General features: G+C 37.5%; 2 protein-coding genes across 3 annotated transcripts in view; both read right to left on the reverse strand.

Annotated features, from left to right (window-relative positions):
- kat2b (K(lysine) acetyltransferase 2B) overlaps positions 1-18,408 on the reverse strand; it is a 26,945-nt gene extending 8,537 nt beyond the window's left edge. For both annotated transcript variants that reach the window (XM_061931543.1, XM_061931542.1), the window contains exons 1-9: positions 17,280-18,408; positions 10,650-10,776; positions 10,419-10,564; positions 6,644-6,730; positions 6,391-6,572; positions 6,133-6,324; positions 4,470-4,573; positions 4,275-4,400; positions 2,914-3,047 (exon numbers count right to left, since the gene is read on the reverse strand). In XM_061931543.1, coding sequence (XP_061787527.1) covers positions 2,914-3,047; positions 4,275-4,400; positions 4,470-4,573; positions 6,133-6,324; positions 6,391-6,572; positions 6,644-6,730; positions 10,419-10,564; positions 10,650-10,776; positions 17,280-17,480 — 1,299 coding nt within the window. In that variant the 5' untranslated portion in view covers positions 17,481-18,408. The remainder of the gene's footprint in view (positions 1-2,913; positions 3,048-4,274; positions 4,401-4,469; positions 4,574-6,132; positions 6,325-6,390; positions 6,573-6,643; positions 6,731-10,418; positions 10,565-10,649; positions 10,777-17,279) is intronic.
- Positions 18,409-21,423: 3,015 nt separating this feature from the next.
- rab5aa (RAB5A, member RAS oncogene family, a) overlaps positions 21,424-27,500 on the reverse strand; it is a 35,702-nt gene continuing 29,625 nt past the window's right edge. Inside the window, exons 5-6 of the mRNA XM_061931493.1 lie at positions 27,499-27,500; positions 21,424-24,237 (exon numbers count right to left, since the gene is read on the reverse strand). The exon at positions 27,499-27,500 is cut by the window's right edge and continues 92 nt beyond it. Coding sequence (XP_061787477.1) covers positions 24,122-24,237; positions 27,499-27,500 — 118 coding nt within the window. The 3' untranslated portion in view covers positions 21,424-24,121. The remainder of the gene's footprint in view (positions 24,238-27,498) is intronic.

A 27,500-nucleotide genomic window follows, 5' to 3' on the forward strand; every position in this document is an offset into this window, starting at 1 on the left:
GCCTCAGCCGCAGATGTTATCTTTATTTTAGCCCGCTAACAGCCAAGGACTTCAACGCAGGTAAGATGACAGCACGCAGACGAAGCAAAGACCAGGCGAAATCACAAGGCCCCCCAGCACATTCCGTCACGTATTGTGCGTACTGGACCTGCTTTGCATAATATATGTGCCCACTCCTATTAGAGGCACCCTTTGTGATGTTGACTGTGGAATAGGGCTGGGCGATATGGCCTTTTTTTAATATCTCGATATTTTTAGGCCATATTGCGATACACGATATATATCTCCATATTTTGCCTTAGCCTTGAATGAACACTTGATGCATATAATCACAGCAGTTTGATGATTCTATGTGTCTACATGAAAACATTCTTCTTCATACTGCATTAATATATGCTACTTTTAAACTTTCATGCAGAGAGGGAAATCACAACTAAAAGTGTATTTATTAAACAGTTATTAAGCAGTGGCACAAACATTCATGTCATTTCAAAACAGAAAGTGCAAGATTGTTAGACATTTTAAAACAAGCTATAAGTGCACTTTTAGGCATGATGACACACAAGATATTTTAATAATTGTCACATAAAAATGAGCTGCATATCAAATAGTATATGTCCTACGGTGTTGATGTGGAAATAGTTGCTTCGGCATTTAGTTGGTGTGGCACCGAACGGAGATGTTGACATATTCCCACTTGAAGCCAAACCACCGTCAGACGATGGACCCCGTACTGTTTTTCTTGGGAATTAATTATTCCTCCATTTGTTACCAGATTCGCACATTCTTTCTCTCGTATTACCACTCAAACCACACTGTTAGCTGTTAGCATCACAGCTAACGTTACCATGTCGATATTTGTCTGCTCCGCGGGAGCGTGTGACGTTGCTCACGTGACAGTGTGTGACGTATGTAAGAAGGTGCGCTTGTTTTATGTCTCTGTGAGAAAGAGAGACAGGAAAGAGTGAGAAGAGCCTGTAGTGTAATGCCCGCAGCTAAAAGCAACTGCGTGAGAACGTATACTCCAATATCACCATATAGTCATTTTCTATATCGCACAGAGACAAACCCGCGATATATCAAGTATATCGATATATCGCCCGGCCCTACTGTGGAACTCCTGAATAAATAGAGGGACGCGGGAGCTGAACCTTAGAGTGTAGGGCGAGACTGTGACTAAGTGTGCAGCTCCATGCGTTCTCCCCATGAGCTAAATTGAACTCTATCTGCATGATTCCTTGCTTCTTGTCTGATTAATAGATGTCATCAGTGTTTGAACCTGACATCTTCATATGGAATATACTCGATATATCGCGGGTTTGTCTCTGTGCGATATAGAAAATGACTATATGGTGATATTGGAGTATACGTTCTCACGCAGTTGCTTTTAGCTGCGGGGCATTACACTACAGGCTTTTTTCACTCTTTCTTGTCTCTCCTTCTCACAGAGATATAAAACAAGCGCACCTTCTTACATACGTCACATACGTATACGCCCTCGCGGAGCAGAGAGGTAGCGGCATGGGTAACGTTAGCTGTGGTGCGAGTGGTAATACGAGAGAAAGAAGGTGCGAATCTGCTAACAAATGAAGGAAGAATTATTTCCCAAGAAAAAGAGCAGGGGGGCCCATCGTCTGGGGGTGGTTTGGCTTCAAGTGGGAATATGTCGAACAGACAACCGTAATTTGTCAAGTGTGGGGCAAAAGCGTTGCTACAAAAAGTAGCACTACTGCTAATATGTAGCATCATTTGAAAAGTCCCCCGCTAGAGAATGAAGAGTGCTTGAAACTCCGCATGTCAACATCTCCGTTCTGTGCCACACCAACAAAATGCCGAGGCAATCATTTCCACATCAACACCGTATGAAATAAATAGTCTACAACAGAAGGAGATAACGTCCGCAGGAACCTACCACATAGTGAAGGACATACACTATTTGATTTCCTATTATGCAGCTCATTTTTATTTGACACTTATTGAAATGTGACATGTACAAAAGTGCACTTTATTTGTTTTAAACTATTGTAGTGGCGTTCTGTACAAAAAGTGCACTTTAGTTAGGTGTTGTTTTGATATGTCATCTTAGTGACATCATGCACAAAAGTGCACTCATAGCTTGTTTTAAAATGTCTCTGACAATCTTGCACTTTCTGTTTTGGAAATGACATGAATGTTTGTGCCACTGCTTAATAACTCTTTCATAAATACACTTTTAGTTGTGGTTTCCCTCTCTGCATGAAAGTTTAAAAGTAGCATATATTAATGCAGTATGAAGAAGAATGTTTTAATGTAGACACATAGAATCATCATACTGCTGTGATTATATGCATCAAGTGTTCATTCAAGGCTAAGGCAAAATATGGAGATATATATGGTGTATCGTGACATGGCTTAAAAATATCGAGATATTAAAAAAGCCTTGTCGAAGGCTAAATGTAAAAGGGGCTTTAATTGCTCCCGCTTTTTTTTTCCCAACCTGAGGAGATATGATCATGGTGAATTTAGCAGCTAAACATGAAACACAAGTCTTGTGCTGAAATATACAAACATCCCACCAGTCAGCATCCTAGTAAAAGCAGACATTGCACAGCGATTGTTTTATGATGTTCAGCCTGGGGCGATATGCTGAAAAAGTCTATTTTTTTCTCTCCAATTCTTCACCGTCCTTTGAAAGAAACTAACGAATACAAATGACAAGATAATTCCAAACAAATGTTGCTTTTATCTGATCAAAAAACACTGCTGCTTAGTCTTAGCAAAATCCTAATCTTGATAAAGTTAGTTTTTATAGAAAAAAAAAATCTAACTTTGTATAAAATATATTTTTTAAACTAACCAGAGGAAATTTGCTTTTTGGTTGAATTTGTGAAATCCTGGAGGGACCGACCAATGCGCCGTCTCTTACTGATTTACCTCTGGAATGGTGGCGGGGTCGGCGATGGTCGCCATGACCTCGTTGATGAGATCCATGGGGATGTCGCCCACCACCCTGGGCTTCTTGTTTTCCTCCTGAGGGAGGGGCTCGGAGGGTTTGCGCTTCTCGCCACCTGAAAAAAGAAAAAGTCAATGCAAACTTTGAAAACATGGTGGTCTTTCTGTCTTGCCTCTGGTGAGGGCGGTCGCATTTCCCCCCGCTCCCTTCTTCTCCCTGCTTGCTCTCTTTGTTTTGTCCTGTCTACACTTTTTTTTTTTAAGTCTCTTTCTTTGCGCTGTCCTCCAAATCTAAACATCAGACATGGAAATGATCAGCTGGATTGACAAAATCTTTTCGACGAGGAAAAGAGGTTCTGGGGAGCCTGGCTGCCCTGATGGAACCATTGCTGTGAGAGATTCCTGGGAGAAATGGAGAATCATGTGCCTCTCAGTCCTTTCCATCGAGGACGTCGAAGACATCTACCTATTTGGAACCGTGATTGGGCTGTTCATTGCTCTGGTGTATCGTCAAATTCGTAAGACGACGGCAGCCACTCAAGGAGCCCGAAGGCTGTTCGTCGCAATGGAAGGCTTGGGCCGGGCTGTGGGATCACAGTCTGTGGCCATTTCTGAACTGAATCGCAAGATGGATCACATCATGGAAAAGCTGGTTGAAAGGGAAAAATTGGATATGATTGTAATGTCTGTTCGCGGAAAAACTAAATCCTAATCTACGATATGACTCCCTGGAATGGCCTTGGTGCAATAACAGGAGCAGGCTGTTCTGAAAACATCCCCCCGAGGACTCCTCAATGATGGACGCTTTTGACCTCCCTCCCTCCTCAACGACACCTGGGAGTCGAACTTTTGCTTGCATGCAGAACGGCCCCAGGCCTATGGACACTACATCAACACACCCAAGACAATGGGCATACACACACCCCCAACCCCACCCCACGCCTTCACCACCACTTGATTCCCCTTCGGCGTGATGGACGGCTGGCAGCGCTTTATAGCAGCAGTCGACCTCCAGGGCCCCAACTCCCCCCACATCTGTTGCGAGTTGTCGTGATTATATGTAACATGTTTATGTGTGCATGGCATGGAGGTTTTTTCCCCACTCCAGCCGAGTCTAGATTGTATTTTTTTACTCATCTTCTCCCCCGGCGTTTTACCTTTTTCCCATCTTTTACGGGGTGCCTTGTTCCTGTTCTGTAACCCTGTACACTGTTTGTTTGTCTAATCTTGAACGGGTTTGTGCTGAAAACAAAGTTTTGTTGTACTTGTGCAATGACAATAAAGTCCTATCCTATCCAAAATGTTTTAAAGATGATACGAACAAAATAAAACACACAAAATACCTGAATTTGGCTCGAGCACTGAGGCCGTTTTCCTGGCCGGACTGCCTCCGCCGCCAGAGAGCTCCACTGACGCCGACGGGCTGATGCTGTAGTACAGGGGCCTGGCCACCGGAGGAGCACTGATAACTAAGAAACAAATATATACAGTGAGAAATAACGTTGACTATTTCCTTGAAGGTTGTGTGGTTGGGTCACCTGTGTGGACAGGTATCTGTCCCCCCGGAGCCCCTGCCAGAAAGTCTTGGCTCCAGATTGGGGAGCTGTGGCTGTACACCTCCTCCTCCAGCATGGACAAGAACCTGACATGGCAAAAACACTTAGCGTGCTTAGTGACAAGAGTATGTCACAAATATTCCATTTTCATTCATATTGTATTCGGTTGTGCCAGGGCTGTCAATTTTGGGAGAAATTGCGTGTGAATGCTGAAATACACAGGCTGAACCTAACCTCTCAAGGCCCAAGCTGTTTGTTTACATGCTTTTTTTTATTTCTCTTTGCTATTTGAGCTTATTGGACCCTAATTAGAATACAAACTAAGAATCATCTTTTGATATGATGTACTTAGTCCATAAGTACACAAACGTGTACTTCATGTTTAGTGACATGCTAATTCTTATTTGTACACTTTTGTCCCCCAAATTCCATTGTATGTTATGCTCTTCTGACACCACCAGATGGCAGTATAAGTGTCCACATAAGCGGCCATAAGACCCCAATTCAGTAGTGTACACAATTTTGGAAATAAGAGCTAAAAGGTGCTGTCCACGCATGTGGCCACTAAGCATGCTAGCGGAATTTGTCAAGTACAGTACAGTACAAGTCTTAGGATTCGAGAGTGTTATGAGAATACGATATTTTTAAGAGTTCTTCCTTTATCAATAGTCATGTTTAAAGCAGCTAATATTTTCCCATGTGTACACTTTGTGCTTGTATCTTATGTCCGCTAGTAAACTCACCTTGAAGGCGCTGGAATAATGCTGTATAATAGACTGTATTTATATTATTCACATGTGAATAATGCTGTATAATAGACTGTATTTATGTTATTCACATGTGAATAATGCTGTATAATAGACTGTATTTGTATTATTCACATGTGAATAATGCTGTACAATAGACTGTATTTATGTTATTCACATGTGAATAATGCTGTATAATAGACTGCATTTATGTTATTCACACGTGAATAATGCTGCATAATAGACTGTATTTATGTTATTCACATGTGAATAATGCTGTATAATAGACTGTATTTATATTATTCACATGTGAATAATGCTGTATAATAGACTGCATTTATGTTATTAACACGTGAATAATGCTGTATAATAGACTGTATTGATGTTATTCACATGTGAATAATGCTGTATAATAGACTGTATTTATGTTATTGACATGTGAATAATGCTGTATAATAGACTGTATTTATATTATTCACATGTGAATAATGCTGTATAATAGACTGTATTTATATTATTCACATGTGAATAATGCTGTATAATAAACTGTATTTATATTATTCACATGTGAATAATGCTGTATAATAGACTGTATTTATATTATTCACATGTAAAAAATATCTAAGTGTTTATTGTGAGCGAACTGGTGCTGAATTTCCCCCAGGGATCAATAAAGTACTTTCTATTCTATTCTATTCTATTAACGGGTGATTAATCACAGTGTGAATAATCAGATGTAAAAAAATTATCATTTGACAGCCCTAATACCGTAATTGTATTAGCAGACACAAACAGGAAACATCCTGCACATGCTTCCTTACAGCCAGGTGGGGGCGCTGTTTCAATGGTTTGTCATTCATTTCAAGGTAAAAGTGCAATATAAGGTTTGTGTGTCTCACTTGGGAAAGTGTGTGAGGATGAGCGTCCTCTTCTCGGGCGGCAGCTTGTCCTTCTCCTGCCTGGCCTGCTCCAGCAGCTGCTTCCTCATGACGGTGAAGACGGAGCGCAGCAGCGTGCGGCCGAAGATCTGCGTGGTCTCGTAGCGCGGCAGGCTGTCGCAGAAGCGCGGCACGTTGCAGTAGCACAGCCACCTGCAAGCGCAGACAGGTAGGTGGATCCCGCAGTCCTTGGCGGCGTCAAGCCACGTGTCCTCCCACCTGGTGTAGTCGGCCTTGTACCCCGCCGCGTCGTCGTTGGAGAGTCTCTGGCGTCTCTGGGAGGGCGTCTCCAGCTGCCAGTAGTTGATCTGGTTGAGGAACATCTTGGCTAACTCCACGATGGTTTGACGCTCTTTGGACGGCAGGTGGCTGAATTTGTACTGGACAAAGTTGTTGACGCCCTGCGGGGGACACAAGGAGACGGCGGGGTTGAAAAGTGGCGTCGACTGGCTTGACGCGGTCATGTGACCACCTGCTCGATGCTGGGGCGTTCGAAAGGCGGGCTCTCCTGGGCTTCCAGCGTGGGTTTGCCCATCTGCAGGATGGATTTCCTCAGCAGCTGCAAGACAAACATTGAAACTATTAAAAGCCTCCTTGTTGCACAAAAGTCACTTTTTAGCTGCATAGGATTCTTGGATTTTTGGGGGTGAAAACGCATGAAAAAAAGTCATATTTAAAGTAAAAAAGTAATACATTACTTTATTTAGTAGGGCTGTGACTCTTTGGGCACCACACGATTCCATTCTCAATTCATAACAATTCTCGATTCACTATCAATACTTTTTTAATAACATTGTTACACAAAAATCACTTTTTAGCCACTTAGGATTCTGGGATTTTTGGGGGCGAAAACACATGAAAAAAAGTCATATTTCAAGTAAAAAAGTAATATACTACTTTATTTATTAGGGCTGTGAATCTTTGGGTACCACACGATTCTATTCTCAATTCATAATGATTCTCGATTCAAAATCAATACTTTTTCAATAACATTGTTACACAAAAGTCACTTTTTAGCCGCTTGGGATTCTGGGATTTTTGGGGGTGAAAACGCATGAAAAAAAAAGCATATTTAAAGTAAAAAAGTAATATATTACTTTATTTAGTAGGGCTGTGACTCTTTTGGTACCACACGATTCGATTCTTAATTCATAACAATTCTCGATTCAAAATCAATACTTTTTAAATAACATTGTTACACAAAAGTCACTTTGTAGCCATTTAGGATTCTTGGATTTTTGGGGGTGAAAACGCATGAAAAAAAAGTCATATTTAAAGTAAAAAAGTAATTTATTACTTTATTTATTAGTAGGGCTGTGAATCTTTGGGTACCACACGATTCAATTCTCAATTCATAACAATTCTCGATTCAAAATCAATACTTTTTCAATAACATTGTTACACAAAAGTCACTTTTTAGCCGCTTAGGATTCTGGGATTTTTGGGGGCAAAAACGCATGAAAAAAAAGTCAGATTTAAAGTAAAAAAGTAATATACTACTTTATTTATTAGTAGGGCTGTGAATCTTTGGGTACCACACGATTCGATTCAGAATTGATTCTCTATTCATAACAAATCTTGATTGAAAATCAATACTTTTTTAATAACATTGTTACACAAATGTCACTTTTTAGCCACTTAGGATTCTTGGATATTTGGGGGCCAAAACGCATAAAAAAAGTCATATTTAAAGTAAAAAAGTAATAAACTACTTTATTTATTAGTAGGGATTCTCAATTCATAACAATTCTCGATTCAAAATCAATACTTTTTCAATAAGATTGTTACACAAAAGTCACTTTGTAGCCACTTAGGATTTTGGGGGGCGAAAACGCATGAAAAAAAAAGCACATTTAAAGTAAAAAAATAATACACTACTTTATTTAGTAAAGCTGTGAATCTTTTGGCGCCACACGATTCGCTTCAGAATCGATTCATAACAAATTTCGATTCAAAATCAATACTTTTTTAATAACATTGTTACACAAAAATCACTTTTTAGCCGCTTGGGATTCTGGGATTTTTGGGGGCGAAAACACATGAAAAAAAGTAATATTTCAAGTAAAAAAGTAATATACTACTTTATTTATTAGGGCTGGGAATCTTTGGGTACCACATGATTCGATTCTCAATTCATAACAATTCTCGATTCAAAATCAATACTTTTTTTAATAACATTGTTACACAAAAATCACTTTTTACCAACTTAAGATTCTTGGATTTTTGGGGGCGAAAACACATGAAAAAAAGTCCTATTTATAGTAAAAAAGTAATTTATTACTTTATTTAGTAAGGCTGCGAATCTTTGGGTACCACACGATTGGATTCTCAATTCATAACAATTCTCGATTCAAAATCAATATTTTTTTAATAACATTGTTACACAAAAGTCACCTTTTAGCCGCTTAGGATTCTTGGATTTTTGGGGGCGAAAAAACATGGAAAAAAAAAGTCCTATTCAAAGTAAAAAAAAAAGTAATATACTATTTTATTTATTAGTAGGGCTGTGAATCTTTGGGCACCACACGATTCGATTCAGAATCGATTCTCAATTCATAACCATTCTCGATTCAAAATCAATACTTTTTTAATAACATTGTTACACAAAAGTCACTTTGTAGCCACTTAGGATTCTGGGATTTTAGGGGGCGAAAACGCATGACAAAAAAGCATATTTAAAGTAAAAAAAATAATATATTACTTTATTTAGTAGGGCTGTGAATCTTTGGGTACCACACGATTCGATTCAGAATCGATTCTCAATTCATAACAATTCTCGATTGAAAATCAAAACTTTTTTTAATAACATTGTTACACAAAAGTCACTTTTTAGCCGCTTAGGATTCTTGGATATTTGGGGGCCAAAACGCATGAAAAAAAGTCATATTTAAAATAAAAAAGTAATGTACTACTTCATTTATTAGTAGGGATTCTCAATTCATAACAATTCTCGATTCAAAATCAATACTTTTTCAATAACATTGTTACACAAAAGTCACTTTTTAGCCGCTTAGGATTCTTGGATTTTTGGGGGTGAAAACGCATGAAAAAAAAGTCATATTTAAAGTTAAAAAAGGAATTTATTACTTTATTTATTAGTAGGGCTGTGGCTCTTTGGGTACCACACGATTCGATTCTCAATTCATAACAATTCTCAATTGAAAATCAATACTTTTTTAATAACATTGTTACACAAAAGTCACTTTTTAGCCACTTAAGATTCTTGGATTTTTGGGGGTGAAAACGCATGAAAAAAAAAGCATATTTAAAGTAAAAAAATAATACACTACTTTATTTAGTAAAGCTGTGAATCTTTTGACGCCACACAATTAGATTCAGAATCGATTCATAACAAATTTCGATTCAAAATCAATAATTTTTTAATAACATTGTTACAAAAAAGTCACTTTGTAGCCACTTAGGATTCTTGGATTTTTGGGGGCGAAAACGCATAAAAAAAGTCACATTTAAAGTAAAAAAGTAATATATTACTTTATTTAGTAGGGCTGTGAATCTTTGGGCACCACACGATTCGATTCTTTATTCATAACCATTCTCGATTGAAAATCGATACTTTTTTAATAACATTGTTACACAAAAGTCACTTTTTAGCCGCTTAAGATTCTTGGATATTTGGGGGCGAAAACGCATAAAAAAAGTCATATTTAAAGTAAAAAAGAAAAACTAAGGGGTGTCCAACTACATGTAAAGTAACAATATACATAGCCTATGTGCACATATTATATTAATATAATATATATATAATTAACATCATTGGATATTAAGAGTGGTTGAAAGATTGACTCCTACCTTGTTTACTTTCGTGACCACCTCCTTAAAGTTTTGTAACCAATCAGAAATATCAAGCAGCAAAAATTCCGCCAAACGCGGGTAAGTGTGGAGAGAGTGTTGTTTGCATCTTTCCCATCATGCATTGCAGGGGATTACATGGGTGTAGTTTGGAATTATGTATGGTGCTTGGACATTTTTTTTTATAACATCCACAAAGTTCAATGAGCAGGTTGTGTTACGTGCGACCGTGTGTGTTGACTTTTTGTGTCACTTTATTGGTGCCATGAGTGGGAAAGGTTGAGTGGATTGGGTCATATATAAAATGCTGTGCTGATTTCCTTCAAGGTACAATTCATGGTCATTAACCTGAATTACTCACAATTGCAACAAGTTTGCACCAAACTAAACTATGGAGTCTTGCGGGCCTAAATGAACACACCTTTTAATTTATTTACCTTAAAGAGCGAGAAGTAGACCTGCTTGGTGTCGGCGTCCTCCTCCTTGTGCACGCAGGTGTTCAGGTACTCCACGTCCAGCACCATGCCCAGCAGTCGGTTGATCTCGTCCTCAGAGACGTGCTCCAGGTGGGTCACGTGGTCGCCTGGCGGGGGGGAAGACGAGGGCCGCGTCAACAAGGTCGGGGTCATGCGGCGCGCCGAGGGCGCGATCAAACTTGGCCAACGCACCCAAAGCATGCGAGCAGCTGCGGCAGGGCTCCTGGAGGTTGGCGCTGGCGGGCGGCTGCTCGCTGCGCGGCGGAGTGGGGGGCGGGTTCTGACTCTTCCAGCCGTTGCACTTACACGCTCCCTCAGCCTGTTCGTGGGACCAAACAAGGTATGTAAGGTCATCACCATTCTTATTCATTACGTTTCTAAATCCATTCATCATTTTCAAAAAATGTATAAAAAATAAATAAAATCAATTTAAGACATTTTAGGCCATCTCCTTTTTGGGATGGGAGAAAAAATAAATAAATAAAAAATAAATAAATAATTTATATATATATATATATATATATATATATATATATATATATATATATATATATATATATATATATATAAATTATTTATTTATTTTTATGCACCTGGGGATAGGTTGATTGGCAACACTAAAAAAAAAAAAAAAAATGGCCCTAATGTGTGAATGTGAGTGTGAATGTTGTCTGTCTATCTGTGTTGGCCCTGCGATGAGGTGGCGATTTGTCCAGGGTGTACCCCGCCTTCCGCCCGATTGTAGCTGAGATAGGCTCCAACGCCCCCCGCGACCCCGAAGGGAATAAGCGGTAGAAAATGGATGGATGGATGGATGGATGGATATATATATATATATATATATATATATATATATATATATATATATATATATATATATATATGTATGTGTGGGGAAAAAAATCACAAGACTATTTCATCTCTACAGGCCTGTTTCATGAGGGGGGTACCCTCAATCATCAGGAGATTTTAATGGGAGCATTCGCATACCATGGTTTATATAGGGCACAGAGTGGGTGGGTACAGGCTGGCGTAGGGGCGTGGTGATTGGCTCATGTGTTACCTAGGAGGTGTTTCCGTCTATGGCGGCATGCTGTTACAATTTCGCTGCGCTTGTTGAGGGATGACAGGTCTGGACGGTAAATAATAAACAGTTTCTCTTTCAAGCATAGGTTGCATCTTTTATTACCACTATTGTAAGGTGTGCTGGATGCAAGAATTTGCCATGTTATTGAATATTCAACATTATTGTCTTTGAGGTCCCAAATGTGTTTGCTGAGTTCTGTGGTATTTCGCAGGTTTTTGTTCCTGAAAGAAGCCTTGTGATTGTTCCATCTGGTTTTGAATTCTCCCTCGGTTAATCCTACATATGTGTCGGATGTGTTAATGTCCTTGCGTATTACCTTAGATTGGTAGACAACTGATGTTTGTAAGCACCCCCCGTTATAATAAAAATATATTTAAAAAATATATTAAAAAAAATTTAAAAACGATACCGATAATAAAAAAACGATACCGATAATTTCCGATATTACATTTTAACGCATTTATCGGACATCTCTAATATATATCAATACAGTCTGCAAGGGATACAGTCCGTAAGCACACATGATTGTGCGTGCTGCTGGTCCACTAATAGTACTAACCTTTAACAGTTAATTTTACTCATGTTCATTAATTACTAGTTTCTATGTAACTGTTTTTATATTGTTTTACTTTCTTTTTTATTCAAGAAAATGTTTTTAATTTATTAACTTATTTTATTTTATTAATAAAAAATAAAAAAAAGAACCTTATCTTCACCATGCCTGGTTGTCCAAATTAGGCATAATAATGTGTAAATTCCACGACTGTATATATCGATATTGGTTGATATCGGTATCGGTAATTAAAGAGTTGGACAATATCGGAATATCGGATATCGGCAAAAAGCCATTATCGGACATCCCTAATAAGTAGTCACTTATAACACCAAGTTTTGTCCTTAAATATACGTAATATCTGTTTATAGATATTTAAAATATCCTTGATCTAAAAATATTAACTCTCAAAAAATATATATATACTTAAAACATGAACATAATTTAGTTAGTTTATAAAAAATAAAAATAACTTGATTAATTAATTTGAAAATTGCAACAACCATAATAAACACTAAGTTATATATATATATATATTTATATATATATATATGTATATATATATATATATATATATATATATATATATATATATATATATATGTATGTATGTATGTATATGTATATATGTATGTATATATACATATATATATATATATATATATACATATATATATATGTATATATGTATGTATATATATATATATGTATATATGTATGTATATATATATATATATATATATATATATATGTATATATATATATATATATATATATATATATATATATATATATATATATATATATATATACATATTAGGGCTGCAACTAACGATTAATTTGATAATTGATTAATCTGTCGATTATTACTTCGATTAATCGATTAATATTCGGATAAAAGAGACAAACTACATTTCTATCCTTTCCAGTATTTTATTGAAAAAAAAACAGCATACTGGCACCATACTTATTTTGATTATTGTTTCTCAGCTGTTTGTACATGTTGCAGTTTATAAATAAAGGTTTATAAAAAATAAAAATAAATTACCTGTGCGCATAGCATAGATCCAACGATCGATGACTAAATTAATCGCCAACTATTTTTATAATCGATTTTAATCGATTAGTTGTTGCAGCCCTAATACACACATATATATCCATCCATCCATCCATCTTCTTCCGCTTATCCGAGGTCGGGTCGCGGGGGCAGCAGCCTAAGCAGGGAAGCCCAGACTTCCCTCTCCCCAGCCACTTCGTCCAGCTCCTCCCGGGGGATCCCGAGGCGTTCCCAGGCCAGCCGGGAGACATAGTCTTCCCAACGTGTCCTGGGTCTTCCTCGTGGCCTCCTACCGGTCGGACATGCCCTAAACACCTCCTTATATATAGATATATATATATATATATATATATATATATATATATGTCTTAATAAGGTTATCCAAAAAATAGTGCTCGATACCGTAGTAGAGCGCAATATATGTATGTGTGGGAAAAAAAATCACAAGACTATTTCATCTCTACAGGCCTGTTTTATGAGGGGGGGTACCCTCAATCATCAGGAGATTTTAATGGGAGCATTCGCATACCATGGTTTATATAGGGCACAGAGTGGGTGGGTACAGGCTGGCGTAGGGGCGTGGTGATTGGCTCATGTGTTACCTAGGAGGTGTTTCCGTCTATGGCGGCATGCTGTTACAATTTCGCTGCGCTTGTTGAGGGATGACAGGTCTGGACGGTAAATAATAAACAGTTTCTCTTTCAAGCATAGGTTGCATCTTTTATTACCACTATTGTAAGGTGTGCTGGATGCAAGAATTTGCCATGTTATTGAATATTCAACATTATTGTCTTTGAGGTCCCAAATGTGTTTGCTGAGTTCTGTGGTATTTCGCAGGTTTTTGTTCCTGAAAGAAGCCTTGTGATTGTTCCATCTGGTTTTGAATTCTCCCTCGGTTAATCCTACATATGTGTCGGATGTGTGTATATATATATATATATATATATATATATATATATATATATATATATATATATATATATAACTTAGTGTTTATTATGGTTGTTGCAATTTTCTAATTAATTAATCAAGTTATTTTTATTTTTTATAAACTAACTAAATTATGTTCATGTTTTAAGTATATATATATTTTTTGAGAGTTAATATTTTTAGATCAAGGATATTTTAAATATCTATAAACAGATATTACGTATATTTAAGGACAAAACTTGGTGTTATAAGTGACTACTTATTAGGGATGTCCGATAATGGCTTTTTGCCGATATCCGATATTCCGATATTGTCCAACTCTTTAATTACCGATACCGATATCAACCAATATCGATATATACAGTCGTGGAATTTACACATTATTATGCCTAATTTGGACAACCAGGCATGGTGAAGATAAGGTTCTTTTTTTTATTTTTTATTAATAAAATAAAATAAGTTAATAAATTAAAAACATTTTCTTGAATAAAAAAGAAAGTAAAACAATATAAAAACAGTTACATAGAAACTAGTAATTAATGAACATGAGTAAAATTAACTGTTAAAGGTTAGTACTATTAGTGGACCAGCAGCACGCACAATCATGTGTGCTTACGGACTGTATCCCTTGCAGACTGTATTGATATATATTAGAGATGTCCGATAAATGCGTTAAAATGTAATATCGGAAATTATCGGTATCGTTTTTTTATTATCGGTATCGTTTTTAAATTTTTTTTTATTAAATCAACATAAAAAACACAAGATACACTTACAATTAGTGCACCAACCCCAAAAACCTTCCTCCCCCATTTACACTCATTCACACAAAATAGTTGTTTCTTTCTATTATTAATATTCTTGTTCCTACATTATATATCAATATATATCAATACAGTCTGCAAGGGATACAGTCCGTAAGCACACGATTGTGCGTGCTGCTGGTCCACTAATAGTACTAACCTTTAACAGTTAATTTGACTCATTTTCATTCATTACTAGTTTCTATGTAACTGTTTTTATATTGCTTTGTTTTCTTTTTTATTCAAGAAAATGTTTTTAATTTATTTATCTTATTTTATAATTTTTTTTTTAAAAGGACCTTATCTTCACCATACCTGGTTGTCCAAATTAGGCATAATAATGTGTTAATTCCAAGACTGTATGTATCGGTTGATATCGGTATCAGTAATCAAAGAGTTGGACAATATCGGAATACCGGCAAAAAGCCATTATTGGACATCCCTAATAAATAATGTGTGTGTGTGTGTGTGTGTGTGTGTGTGTGTGTGTGTGTGTGTGTGTGTGTGTGTGTGTGTGTGTGTGTGTATGTATGTGTATATATATATATATATATATATATATATATATATATATATATATATATGTATTAGGGCTGCAACAACTAATCAATCAAATCGATTAAAATCGAATATAAAAATAGTTGGCTATTAATTTAGTCGTCGATTCATTGGATCTGTGCTATGCGCAGAGGCAATTTTTTTATTTAAATTTTTTTTTATAAACCTTTATTTATAAACTGCAACATGTACAAACAGCTGAGAAACAATAATCAAAATAAGTATGGTGCCAGTATGCTGGGTTTTTCCCAATAAAATACTGGAAAGGATAGAAATGTAGTTTGTCTCTTTTATCTGATTATTAATCGATTAATCGAAGTAATAATCGACAGATTAATTGATTATCAAATTAATCGTTAGTTGCAGCCCCATTAGCTTATGTAACGAAATTTCGTTCTTATCTGTGCTGTAAAGTTCAAATTTGAATGACAATAAAAAGGAAGTCTAAGTCTAATATATATATATATATATATATATATATAACTTATATTTTATAACTATATATAAAAATATAACATGGTACGTGAAACAATTGTGTAACTGTTCAACAGAGTGTGTCAAAAATGTGAATATTCATCTTCAGTTACACATTTAAGTGTTTATTATGGTTGTTGCAATTTTCAAAATAATTAATCAAGTTATTATTTTAATTTTTTATAAACTAACTAAATTATGTTCATATTTTAAGTATATATATATATATATATATATATATATATATATATATATATATATATATATATATATATTTTTTTTTTTTTTTTGAGAGTTAATATTTTTAGATTAGGGATATTTTAAACATCTATAAACAGATATTACATATATTTAAGGACAAAACTTGGTGTTATAGGTGACTACTTATTAGGGATGTCGGTAATTAAAGAGTTGGACAATATCGGAATATCGGATATCGGCAAAAAGCCATTATCGGACATCCCTAATATATATTGATATATAATGTAGGAGCCGGAATATTAATAACAGAAAGAAACAACCCTTTTGTGTGAATGGGGGAGGGAGGTTTTTGGGGTTGGTGCACTAATTGTAAGTGTATCTTGTGTTTTTTATGTTGATTTAATAAAACATAAAAATAAAAATAAACCGATACCGATAATTTTAAAAAACCGATACCGATATTTTCCGATATTACATTTTAAAGCATTTATCGACATCTCTACTACTTATATAAAGTGGTAGTTTAACAATTTCAGCTTTTTCCTCATTACATTGCGTTTTTTTTTCTTTTTTCCCTAATAGTAGCTCTTATTATTTTTTATGCTTTTATTACTTTATTTATTTCCTGTGTTTCGTGCACTTTGCCCTTTCTGTGGTATTAGCTTTACGCCACTACCTCTTCAGAGTTTAAAATAACAAATAACGGTGTTGTATTCTTTACACTACAATATATATATTATCATTTTAAATTCGAGCAGACACATTGACATGAGGTATATTTGCACGAAAATAGAATTATTTGTATTGCAGTTCACGACCTATCAGTAGGCGGTGGAGGCCTGCCACTGTCAGCTGGTGCGCATGCGCGCTAAAACAACAACAAACTCCGCCCCCCTCCTCCCAGCAGCTGTCACCCTGTCAAAACAAAGACCACCCCACAAATCCAACATAAATATCCTATTTGGAATCGAAGTCGATCGAATTGAGCGTTTTTTAAGCACTTTTTTTTGGCACACAGATATGTAATGTTGACACAGCAGTGAAATAAAAGCCGCACAAGGAAGAAAGGCCCCATGTTGCAAACATGAAAAATCATCTTTTTCCCCTGCAAACATGGCTTCCGTTTTCTCGTTGAGACAAGAAGTGTGGAGGAGCTCACCTTGCAGGACGAATACACGCCGAGCTTCTCCAGCTTCTTGGGCCGCGGCGACGAGCGGAGCTGCGCCTTCTTCACGGAGATCCGCGCGGAGCCCCCAGCGGCGCCGGAGCCCTCCGCGCCCCCGGGGCCCGGAGCGGCCGGAGCCGAGCCCACGGCGCCGATGGCCGGGGAGCCTTGCTGGATCCCCGCGCTGTCAGCCATGGTGGTGGTGGTGGTGGTGGGGATCCGACCACCCGCCCCCCTCCCTTAACCGCCGCCTGGGATGAGGGAGGGTCTCTGCGCCGCTAGTCCTCCGCACGACGATCAGACATGGCGGCCAGCGTCGTTTGCCACTGCTTCCCTGCAGGGACACTCGCCTCCGCTGGGGGCGCTGCTGAGAGGACACAGCGACTTCCATGCAAAACATTTTCAACGTTAGCTTCAAACTTTTTCAAAATAAAAGCATGCGGGCAATACAATGCGATATTCATTGTAACCATTAGGGCTCCACTCAGTCATAAAAATGTTAAAAATAAGTCACATATGATTTTTTTCATTCCATCGCAATTATGGCTGCTTGTAACAGTGAATATAAACAATCAATAACCTTGCTGCAGAATTTGCATCGGCAACTATTTTATTTATTTTACTATAAATATATTTTGCCAGAATGGGATTTATTATTTCCAGTCTATTGCAGGCCATATTACATTCTGTGCTCTAAATCAGTGACTCTCAAATCACTTGATTAAAGTACAGTGTTTTATTTTCCTATATTTATATTTACCGTGTAACATTATAGAGGCCCAAAATATTAAATATACTTGCTAGATAAAACCTCTGCCGTGTTTTTAATGAATACTTAGGCCTACTACGCTACCATGTTTTAATGTCGGCCACTTGGGGAGCCAAGTTTTTCCTAAGGTGGTACTTGGTTTCTAGATCATCTTCAGGCCTGTCAGCCGATAAAGTTGTTCATCTATTGTTGTTTTGTGTTATGCCTCTTTGCCAAAACCCTGTTTTTATGGCAAAAACACAAAATAGTATGATATTTTATATTGTGTGAAATATTTTATATTAATATGAATTCATTATTATTTTTGAGCAATGACAGTTTCAAAAAATCCCTCTAAAATTCTCGGATCCAAAAGCGCCCCACTCATAAACGTGTTAAAATAGGTCCTATATATATATATATATATATATATATATATATATATATATATACATATATATATATATACACATACATATATGTATATATATACATATATACTGTATATACATACATATATACATATATATAAATACATATATGTATATATACATATATGTATATATATACTTATATATACACACATATATATACACATACATATATGTATATATACACATACATATATACATATATATATATATATATACACACACATATATGTATATATACATATACAGGTAAAAGCCAGTAAATTAGAATATTTTGAAAAACTTGATTTATTTCAGTAATTGCATTCAAAAGGTGTAACTTGTACATTATATTTATTCATTGCACACAGACTGATGCATTCAAATGTTTATTTCATTTAATTTTGATGATTTGAAGTGGCAACAAATGAAAATCCAAAATTCCGTGTGTCACAAAATTAGAATATTACTTAAGGCTAATACAAAAAAGGGATTTTTAGAAATGTTGGCCAACTGAAAAGTATGAAAATGAAAAATATGAGCATGTACAATACTCAATACTTGGTTGGAGCTCCTTTTGCCTCAATTACTGCGTTAATGCGGCGTGGCATGGAGTCGATGAGTTTCTGGCACTGCTCAGGTGTTATGAGAGCCCAGGTTGCTCTGATAGTGGCCTTCAACTCTTCTGCGTTTTTGGGTCTGGCATTCTGCATCTTCCTTTTCACAATACCCCACAGATTTTCTATGGGGCTAAGGTCAGGGGAGTTGGCGGGCCAATTTAGAACAGAAATACCATGGTCCGTAAACCAGGCACGGGTAGATTTTGCGCTTTGTGCAGGCGCCAAGTCCTGTTGGAACTTGAAATCTCCATCTCCATAGAGCAGGTCAGCAGCAGGAAGCATGAAGTGCTCTAAAACTTGCTGGTAGACGGCTGCGTTGACCCTGGATCTCAGGAAACAGAGTGGACCGACACCAGCAGATGACATGGCACCCCAAACCATCACTGATGGTGGAAACTTTACACTAGACTTCAGGCAACGTGGATCCTGTGCCTCTCCTGTCTTCCTCCAGACTCTGGGACCTCGATTTCCAAAGGAAATGCAAAATTTGCATGGTTGGGTGATGGTTTGGGGTGCCATGTCATCTGCTGGTGTCGGTCCACTCTGTTTCCTGAGATCCAGGGTCAACGCAGCCGTCTACCAGCAAGTTTTAGAGCACTTCATGCTTCCTGCTGCTGACCTGCTCTATGGAGATGGAGATTTCAAGTTCCAACAGGACTTGGCGCCTGCACACAGCGCAAAATCTACCCGTGCCTGGTTTACGGACCATGGTATTTCTGTTCTAAATTGGCCCGCCAACTCCCCTGACCTTAGCCCCATAGAAAATCTGTGGGGTATTGTGAAAAGGAAGATGCAGAATGCCAGACCCAAAAACGCAGAAGAGTTGAAGGCCACTATCAGAGCAACCTGGGCTCTCATAACACCTGAGCAGTGCCAGAAACTCATCGACTCCATGCCACGCCGCATTAACGCAGTAATTGAGGCAAAAGGAGCTCCAACCAAGTATTGAGTATTGTACATGCTCATATTTTTCATTTTCATACTTTTCAGTTGGCCAACATTTCTAAAAATCCCTTTTTTGTATTAGCCTTAAGTAATATTCTAATTTTGTGACACACGGAATTTTGGATTTTCATTTGTTGCCACTTCAAATCATCAAAATTAAATGAAATAAACATTTGAATGCATCAGTCTGTGTGCAATGAATAAATATAATGTACAAGTTACACCTTTTGAATGCAATTACTGAAATAAATCAAGTTTTTCAAAATATTCTAATTTACTGGCTTTTACCTGTATATACTGTACTTATATATACATATATGTATATATATACACACACACACACATATATATATACACATACATATATGTATATATATATATATGTATACAGTACATACATATATGTATATATATACATATATGTATATATACATTTATATATGCCTACATACATACACACACACACATATACAGTATACATATATATTTATATATATATACACATACATATACGTATACATATACACACATATACATATATACAGTATATACATACATACATATATATGTATATATATATGCATGTATGTATGAATATATATATACACATACATAGATATATATGCACACATACACACATATATATGTATATACATATGTAATGTATACACTGTATATATATATATATATATATTTTTTTTTTTTTACTTTCAACGCTTAAATCTCTAGATCAACTTCAGATCGATCTGTCGATTATACGTTTTTATATATGTTGTGTTTGTTTTACGCCCCTTTTTTAATGGCAAACATACAAAATATGCAATAAAATATTTTAAAGTGGAATAATAAATAGGTCTATAATTCATAACATTATAGATTTTAATTGATTATTATTTTATGAGCAATGACAAATTAAAAAACAATATCCCTCTAAAATTCTCGGATCCAAAAGGCCCCCCCCCCCGCTAATAAACGTGTTAAAAATTATTAATGCATTTTCTTTTCTTCTAAACTTTCAACGCTTAAATCTCTAGACCAACTTCAGATCTATCTGTCAATTATACATTTTTTATTATGTTTTTGTAGTTTTTTTGTGTTCAATGCCCCTTTTTTTTTAATGGCAACAAAATATGAAATATTCTCCCAAAAAATATTTCCAAGTGGAAATTTTAATGTGAAGTAATCAGGAGTCTTAAATATGTCAATAATTTCTCAAATTGATTTTGATGCGTTATTTGAGAAAAAAATGGCAGCTTTGTATCATTAGAGTCAACATTGCAACTTTTTGTTCTTGCATGCTTTTAATCTTTTATTCCACTTGGTGTTTTTTTGTAACAGTATTTTTTAGAATGTGCCACAGGTCGCTAAAAATGTGTACACGGCAGTTCTAAATGTTCGAATAACAAACAATACATGTATTCCAGTATTTATTAGCTCATTACATAACAGCACTGTAAAATCATCTCAGATTGTGTTTTTTTTTTTTTTTTAGCTAAATGTATTTGTATACCTGAAGAACAACAAAAAGCATACAAGGGACTTTCCTATGATGATGCCTCTTCATTGTTACCCACCTGGACCTTTGTCTCCTGTGGAGCTTCCCCAGAGAGAAGGGGTGAGAAGGACAACAACTACAAGTCATCGGAGCATTACTAAATGACATTCCTAATTTCACCACTTGCGTCAACAATGTTATCTATTTTGCTTATTGGGGTCCCGGGTGGGCTGGAGCCTACGCCAGCTGTGTGGCTCATACAGGTGCGTCTCAATAAATCATGCAGTTTGTACATAAGTACTTGAAATATGTACCTGTTCATTTTTGATGATTATTATAACTTGCAGCGAATAAACACAGATTCAGTATCTAAACTACAGTGGACTTGATTTACAAACTTTTCGGTTTATGAACTTTTAAGATGGTGTCCCGAAGAGACTTTGGTGGGGGGAAAAAATATGCCAAAGCGGACTTGTGTGAGAAGACTCTCTCTCGTTCAGCGGGGCCCCTTTCCCCACCTTCTGTCCTCTTGTCAGCTGCTCATTTGCCATTCTCAACGTACTGTCGGTGGAGTTTGCTTTTTCAAATGTTTATTATTGTAGCAGTATGGTTGTTAACGTTAAGGGTTGTTGTGATTTCTGATCGATGGTGAGGGCACCAAAAAGACAGTTCATCTTGTTTTTGTTTTAGCTTGTTAATACATCGTTCCTGTTCGGATCAGCACATGAACCGCAACGTCTTCTCTCGATCGTTTATTGACATGCACCTGTATGGTCACACCTACGGTGGGTCTGGGTTAGTTTTTGCCTCATTCCTGTGAGAATCCTGCGTGTGACTAAAGCATTAAGGCAGGGATGTCCAAACTTTTTGACTTCGGGGCCGTATTAGACAACATTTTTTATATATATATATATATATATATATAGAGCATAAACATATACAGTATATGTGTACATGTATATATACACATGTATATTAATATAGTTAGATGTTAAGAGTATGTGAAAGTTGGACTCATACCTTGTTTACTTCCGTGACGACCTCCTTAAAGGTTTGTAATCAATCACAAATATCAAGCAGCTCAAATGCGCCAAATGTGGAGAGAGTGTTTGGCATTTTTCCCATCATGCATTGGGTGTCATTTAGAATTTTTTTGGTGTTTGGATGTTTGTTTTTTTTAAATACTATCCACAATGTTCAGTGAGCAGGTTGTGTTGTGTGTGACCGTGAATGTTGACTTTTCCCCCCCTAGTTTATTTGAGTCATGAGTGGGAAAGGTTGTTTGGATTGTGTCATATAGGTAAATGCTGTGCGAGAGTAAAATCCCTGGTCTCTAACCTGATTTACTCATGTTGTCCAAAGATTTGCAACGATTAGACAGTCAGCTCGGAGCAGAGGTGGGTCAATTCAACCGGGACCAGCTGCAGTGTTCTCAAACAACCACCAGGGAGCATCTGTGAGTAGATAATACTCTATCATCTCTTTCTCTTTCAGGTTGGAAGTGCATTTTTCACTTGCTTTCAGTGAGGGATGAGGCAAAAACTGACCCAGGCCCACTGTATGGACCAGTTTGAATGCTTTGGGGACGCAGTAACAGAAAAATGGTGCAAGATTTGAACCCGGATCCCCAAACTATGTCCTACTTTTTGTTTTTCTTACATGATTTTCACAACAATGCCCGAGCAAAAGCATTAGTCACTGCCAAATCAAGCCGAGTAACACCCTATGTACAGTATATCATTTATATGTATATATATATTTATATATCGATTCATATCACACCCGCGGTGATCATGACAAGACGTAATGATGAGAATCATTAGTGCAAGGCGTGAGTAAAAAGTGTACAATCCAGATAAGAGGGAAGGAATTGCGTGTAACACATAAATAGAAAATGGACACACCCCCGTGTCTAAAAGCACATCCTAATCAAGCCAAGGTGACGAATAATAATAATAATAATAATAAAGAACAAAAGCGACCTTTTTCATATTGCAACTCCCCACTTTTTAAGGATATCATCACTTCCGGGTGCAAAGCCAGCAAAAAGAGGAACAGGAAGTGTGCTGTGTGAGGCCAAACGCACGGTTTGCACAAGCCACGTTTTTAAGGGGCAACTTTTTTTTTTTTTTCCAAGGGTTTCTGCTGCTTTTTGGTCACTGCAGGTATGTCGCGACGTCACCAGGGGGCAGTAGTGCGAGTCTCGTGTGCTAATTAATGCTTTTCTTTTACCACTCGGGAGTGGTCAGGACTTGATATTAAAAAAAAAAACAAAAAAAAAAAACAGTTGTTAGCAAGGCAGTAGTTGAGGAAGGGAGCACTTCCTCTAAGATGTGCACTTATGTCTCCGGTTAGGTTTCCCGATCACGTATTAACACAATTCATGATGATAAATGGATGCAACAGGGAACCTCAACTCCAGTCTCCACCTGCAGGACATATCATTGGCCACCAGGTGGAGCTCTTCATCGCTGTCAGTATACGTTACCTTGGTGATATGTTGTGGTTATAAACAAATCAGGCCAGCTTATCTTGTGTCGCCCGCCTTAGGTTACAGCTATGTGTTGGTGGTCGGGCGGAGAGGAGGAGGGGGTTGGGGGGAAGGGGCGTGCAGTGTCCTAGGTACTGCAGCAGGGGGCCTTGGCAGGCTGGGCGGTCTCAGTCAGGTCCACGCCACCTTTACGAGCGCTGTTGGCACCGGCGGCCTGTGGCTCCGTCTTTGGCAACCGCTTGGCTGTCGAAGACAGCATGTAGTTAGCATGTAGTTCACATAACTATGCTGATGTTGCTCACCTAGCATGGTAAAATGTAATGTTAGCATGTACAAACCCCGTTTCCATATGAGTTGGGAAATTGTGTTAGATGTAAATATAAACGGAATACAATGATTTGCAAATCCTTTTCAACCCATATTCAATTGAATGCACTACAAAGACAAGATATTTGATGTTCAAACTCATAAACTTTTACTGTTTTTTTGCAAATAATAATTAACTTACAATTTCATGGCTGCAACACGTGCCAAAGTAGTTGGGAAAGGGCATGTTCACCACTGTGTTACATGGCCTTTCCTTTTAACAACACTCAGTAAACGATTAGGAACTGAGGAAACTAATTGTTGAAGCTTTGAAAGTGGAATTCTTTCCCATTCTTGTTTTATGTAGAGCTTCAGTCGTTCAACAGTCCGGGGTCTCCGCTGTCGTATTTTACGCTTCATAATGCGCCACACATTTTCGATGGGAGACAGGTCTGGACTGCAGGTGGACCAGGAAAGTACCCGCACTCTTTTTTTACAAAGCCACGCTGTTGTAACACGTGCTGAATGTGGCTTGACATTGTCTTCCTGAAATAAGCAGGGGCATCCATGAAAAAGACTGCGCTTAGATGGCAGCATATGTAGTTCCAAAACCTGCATGTACCTTTCAGCATTAATGGTGCCTTCACAGATGTGTAAGTTACCCATACCTTGGGCACTAATACACCCCCATACCATCACAGATGCTGGCTTTTGAACTTTGCGTCGATAACAGTCTGGATGGTTCGCTTCCCCTTTGGTCCGGATGACGATGTCGAATATTTCCAAAAACAATTTGAAATGTGGACTCGTCAGACCACAGAACACTTTTCCACTTTGCATGAGTCCATCTTAGATGATCTCGGGCCCAAAGAAGACGGCGGTGTTTCTGGATGTTGTTGATAAATGGCTTTCGCTTTGCATAGTAGAGCTTTAATTTGCACTTACAGATGTAGCGACCAACTGTATTTAGTGACAGTGGTTTTCTGAAGTGTTCCTGAGCCCATGTGGTGATATCCTTTAGAGATTGATGTCGGTTTTTGATACAGTGCCGTCTGAGGGATCGAAGGTCACGGTCATTCAATGTTGGTTTCCGGCCATGCTGCTTACGTGGAGTGATTTCTCCAGATTCTCTGAACCTTTTGATGATATTATGGACCGTAGATGTTGAAATCCCTAAATTTCTTGCAATTGCACTTTGAGTAACGTTGTTCTTAAACTGTTTGACTATTTGCTCACGCAGTTGTGGACAAAGGGGTGTACCTCGCCCCATCCTTTCTTGTGAAAGACTGAGCATTTTTTGGGAAGCTGTTTTTATACCCAATCATGGCACCCACCTGTTCCCAATTAGCCTGCACACCTGTGGGATGTTCCAAATAAGTGTTTGATGAGCATTCCTCAACTTTATCAGTATTTATTGCCACCTTTCCCAACTTCTTTGTCACGTGTTGCTGGCATCAAATTCTAAAGTTAATGATTATTTGCACACAAAAAAAAAGTTTATCAGTTTGAACATCAAATATGTTGTCTTTGTATTATATTCAACTGAATATGGGTTGAAAATGATTTGCAAATCATTGTATTCCGTTTATATTTACATCTAACACAATTTCCCAACTCATATGGAAACGGGGTTTGTAGTTCACATAGTTATGTTAATGTTGCTAACCTAGCATGATGTTAAAATGTGACGTTAGCATGTAGCTCACATGCTAACGTCCCAATAAACACTGAACAGATGTTTATTGGGATAAGGTAAACATCTGTTCAGTATTTTAACATAAAAGTGTTTGATTGTGAGGCATTAAAAGCCACAAAATGCAACGGGTCCATCAGACCCACAAACGCTGGCTGAGTAACAACAATATGAACATTACACAAGGGTTAACTGACAATGGCATTCTTTCTGTATTGTTTCAGTTTCACAAAATCCCTTGTAAATTTACCAAAACGTCACCGTGGAGTTATTGAGTCGGTTTAGCTGATTGGAGAGCGAGCTTCCGCAGCTAGTTCTTCCATGACGATGGCTTATGTTTTGTTTGAGCAGCCGTTTTACTGCCGTGTTACAGACACCGTTTGGAAACAATTAAGGAATCTAAATAAATATTTACAAAATATTTCTGTGTAAATAACTCCTTTCACAACATATACATCTTATAGTCAGGTTTGACTAAAATATGGGAACATTTTTTTCCCTGAAAGTTTTGCGGGTGCGGCTCTATAGTCTGGGAAATACGGTACCTATTCGGAATCATAATAACAGGACATCTGCTGATTGGAGTAAGCCTAGCCCTGACAAATTGGAAGATACGAGCAGCCATTCAAAGTACCCTAAAGCCGTCACAAATGATTGGGAGGACGCGGGCAGAAATCTGGGCACTCTGATTTTGGACTAAATCGCATACTGGACAACATCTTGGAGACGCCGTCTGCTCTGCATGGCAAAGTATGATAATTTGAGGACCAGAAATAGACAATTAGAGTGAATAGTTTAAATGTGTTTTCGCTCTCTCAAACACAAGTATCCTAATCTGGATTGTTTTCCCTGGCTGCGGAGACACGACCAACTCCTTTCCTGTCTCTCATGGACATACACCTGTTGTTTGTGGACTTCTGTTGGACTTACACTCTGAAGCTTTATACATACAAACATATGCATCCAAGGAAAATACGTGCCACACACACACATACTCTACCCCCCGGACCCCACCTTCAACGTTTCACCCTACATGGTGTGACGGAAAATGGAGCAGCACCCCTAGTGGCTGGCCGCTTCAGGCCGAATGCCCACCCTACTCCCCTTGGTTGCAAGTCCCGAGTTGTACGTCGTAATATATATATATTCTATGCAATTTCATTGTACTTTTTAAGTGTAATGACAATAAAGTGCTATCCTGCTTGTTAGCTGCCTCTTGCTAGCAGTTTTTTTGTGTTCTTTCCTTGAATGTCACATCTTTGTACGTGATGTATGACATCTATTACGTTGGACAAATGCAGTGTGTATGTCAAAAGTGGGTCATGTACACAAAAGTAGTTCTTGGAGACACACAAACACATCTCATCAGCATTAAAGCCACACAAAAGCATGTTACAAAAAATCCTTTTAAACTGTCTAACTTCCAGCATTAAGAGACTAGCATAGTTCCAATGCACTACTGTGTACATCAGGACACTTATTTCAAACGTGAGAGAATGACTCACCA

The sequence above is a fragment of the Nerophis lumbriciformis genome, linkage group LG37 (assembly GCF_033978685.3).
Source record: "Nerophis lumbriciformis linkage group LG37, RoL_Nlum_v2.1, whole genome shotgun sequence".
Taxonomy (NCBI): domain Eukaryota; kingdom Metazoa; phylum Chordata; class Actinopteri; order Syngnathiformes; family Syngnathidae; genus Nerophis; species Nerophis lumbriciformis.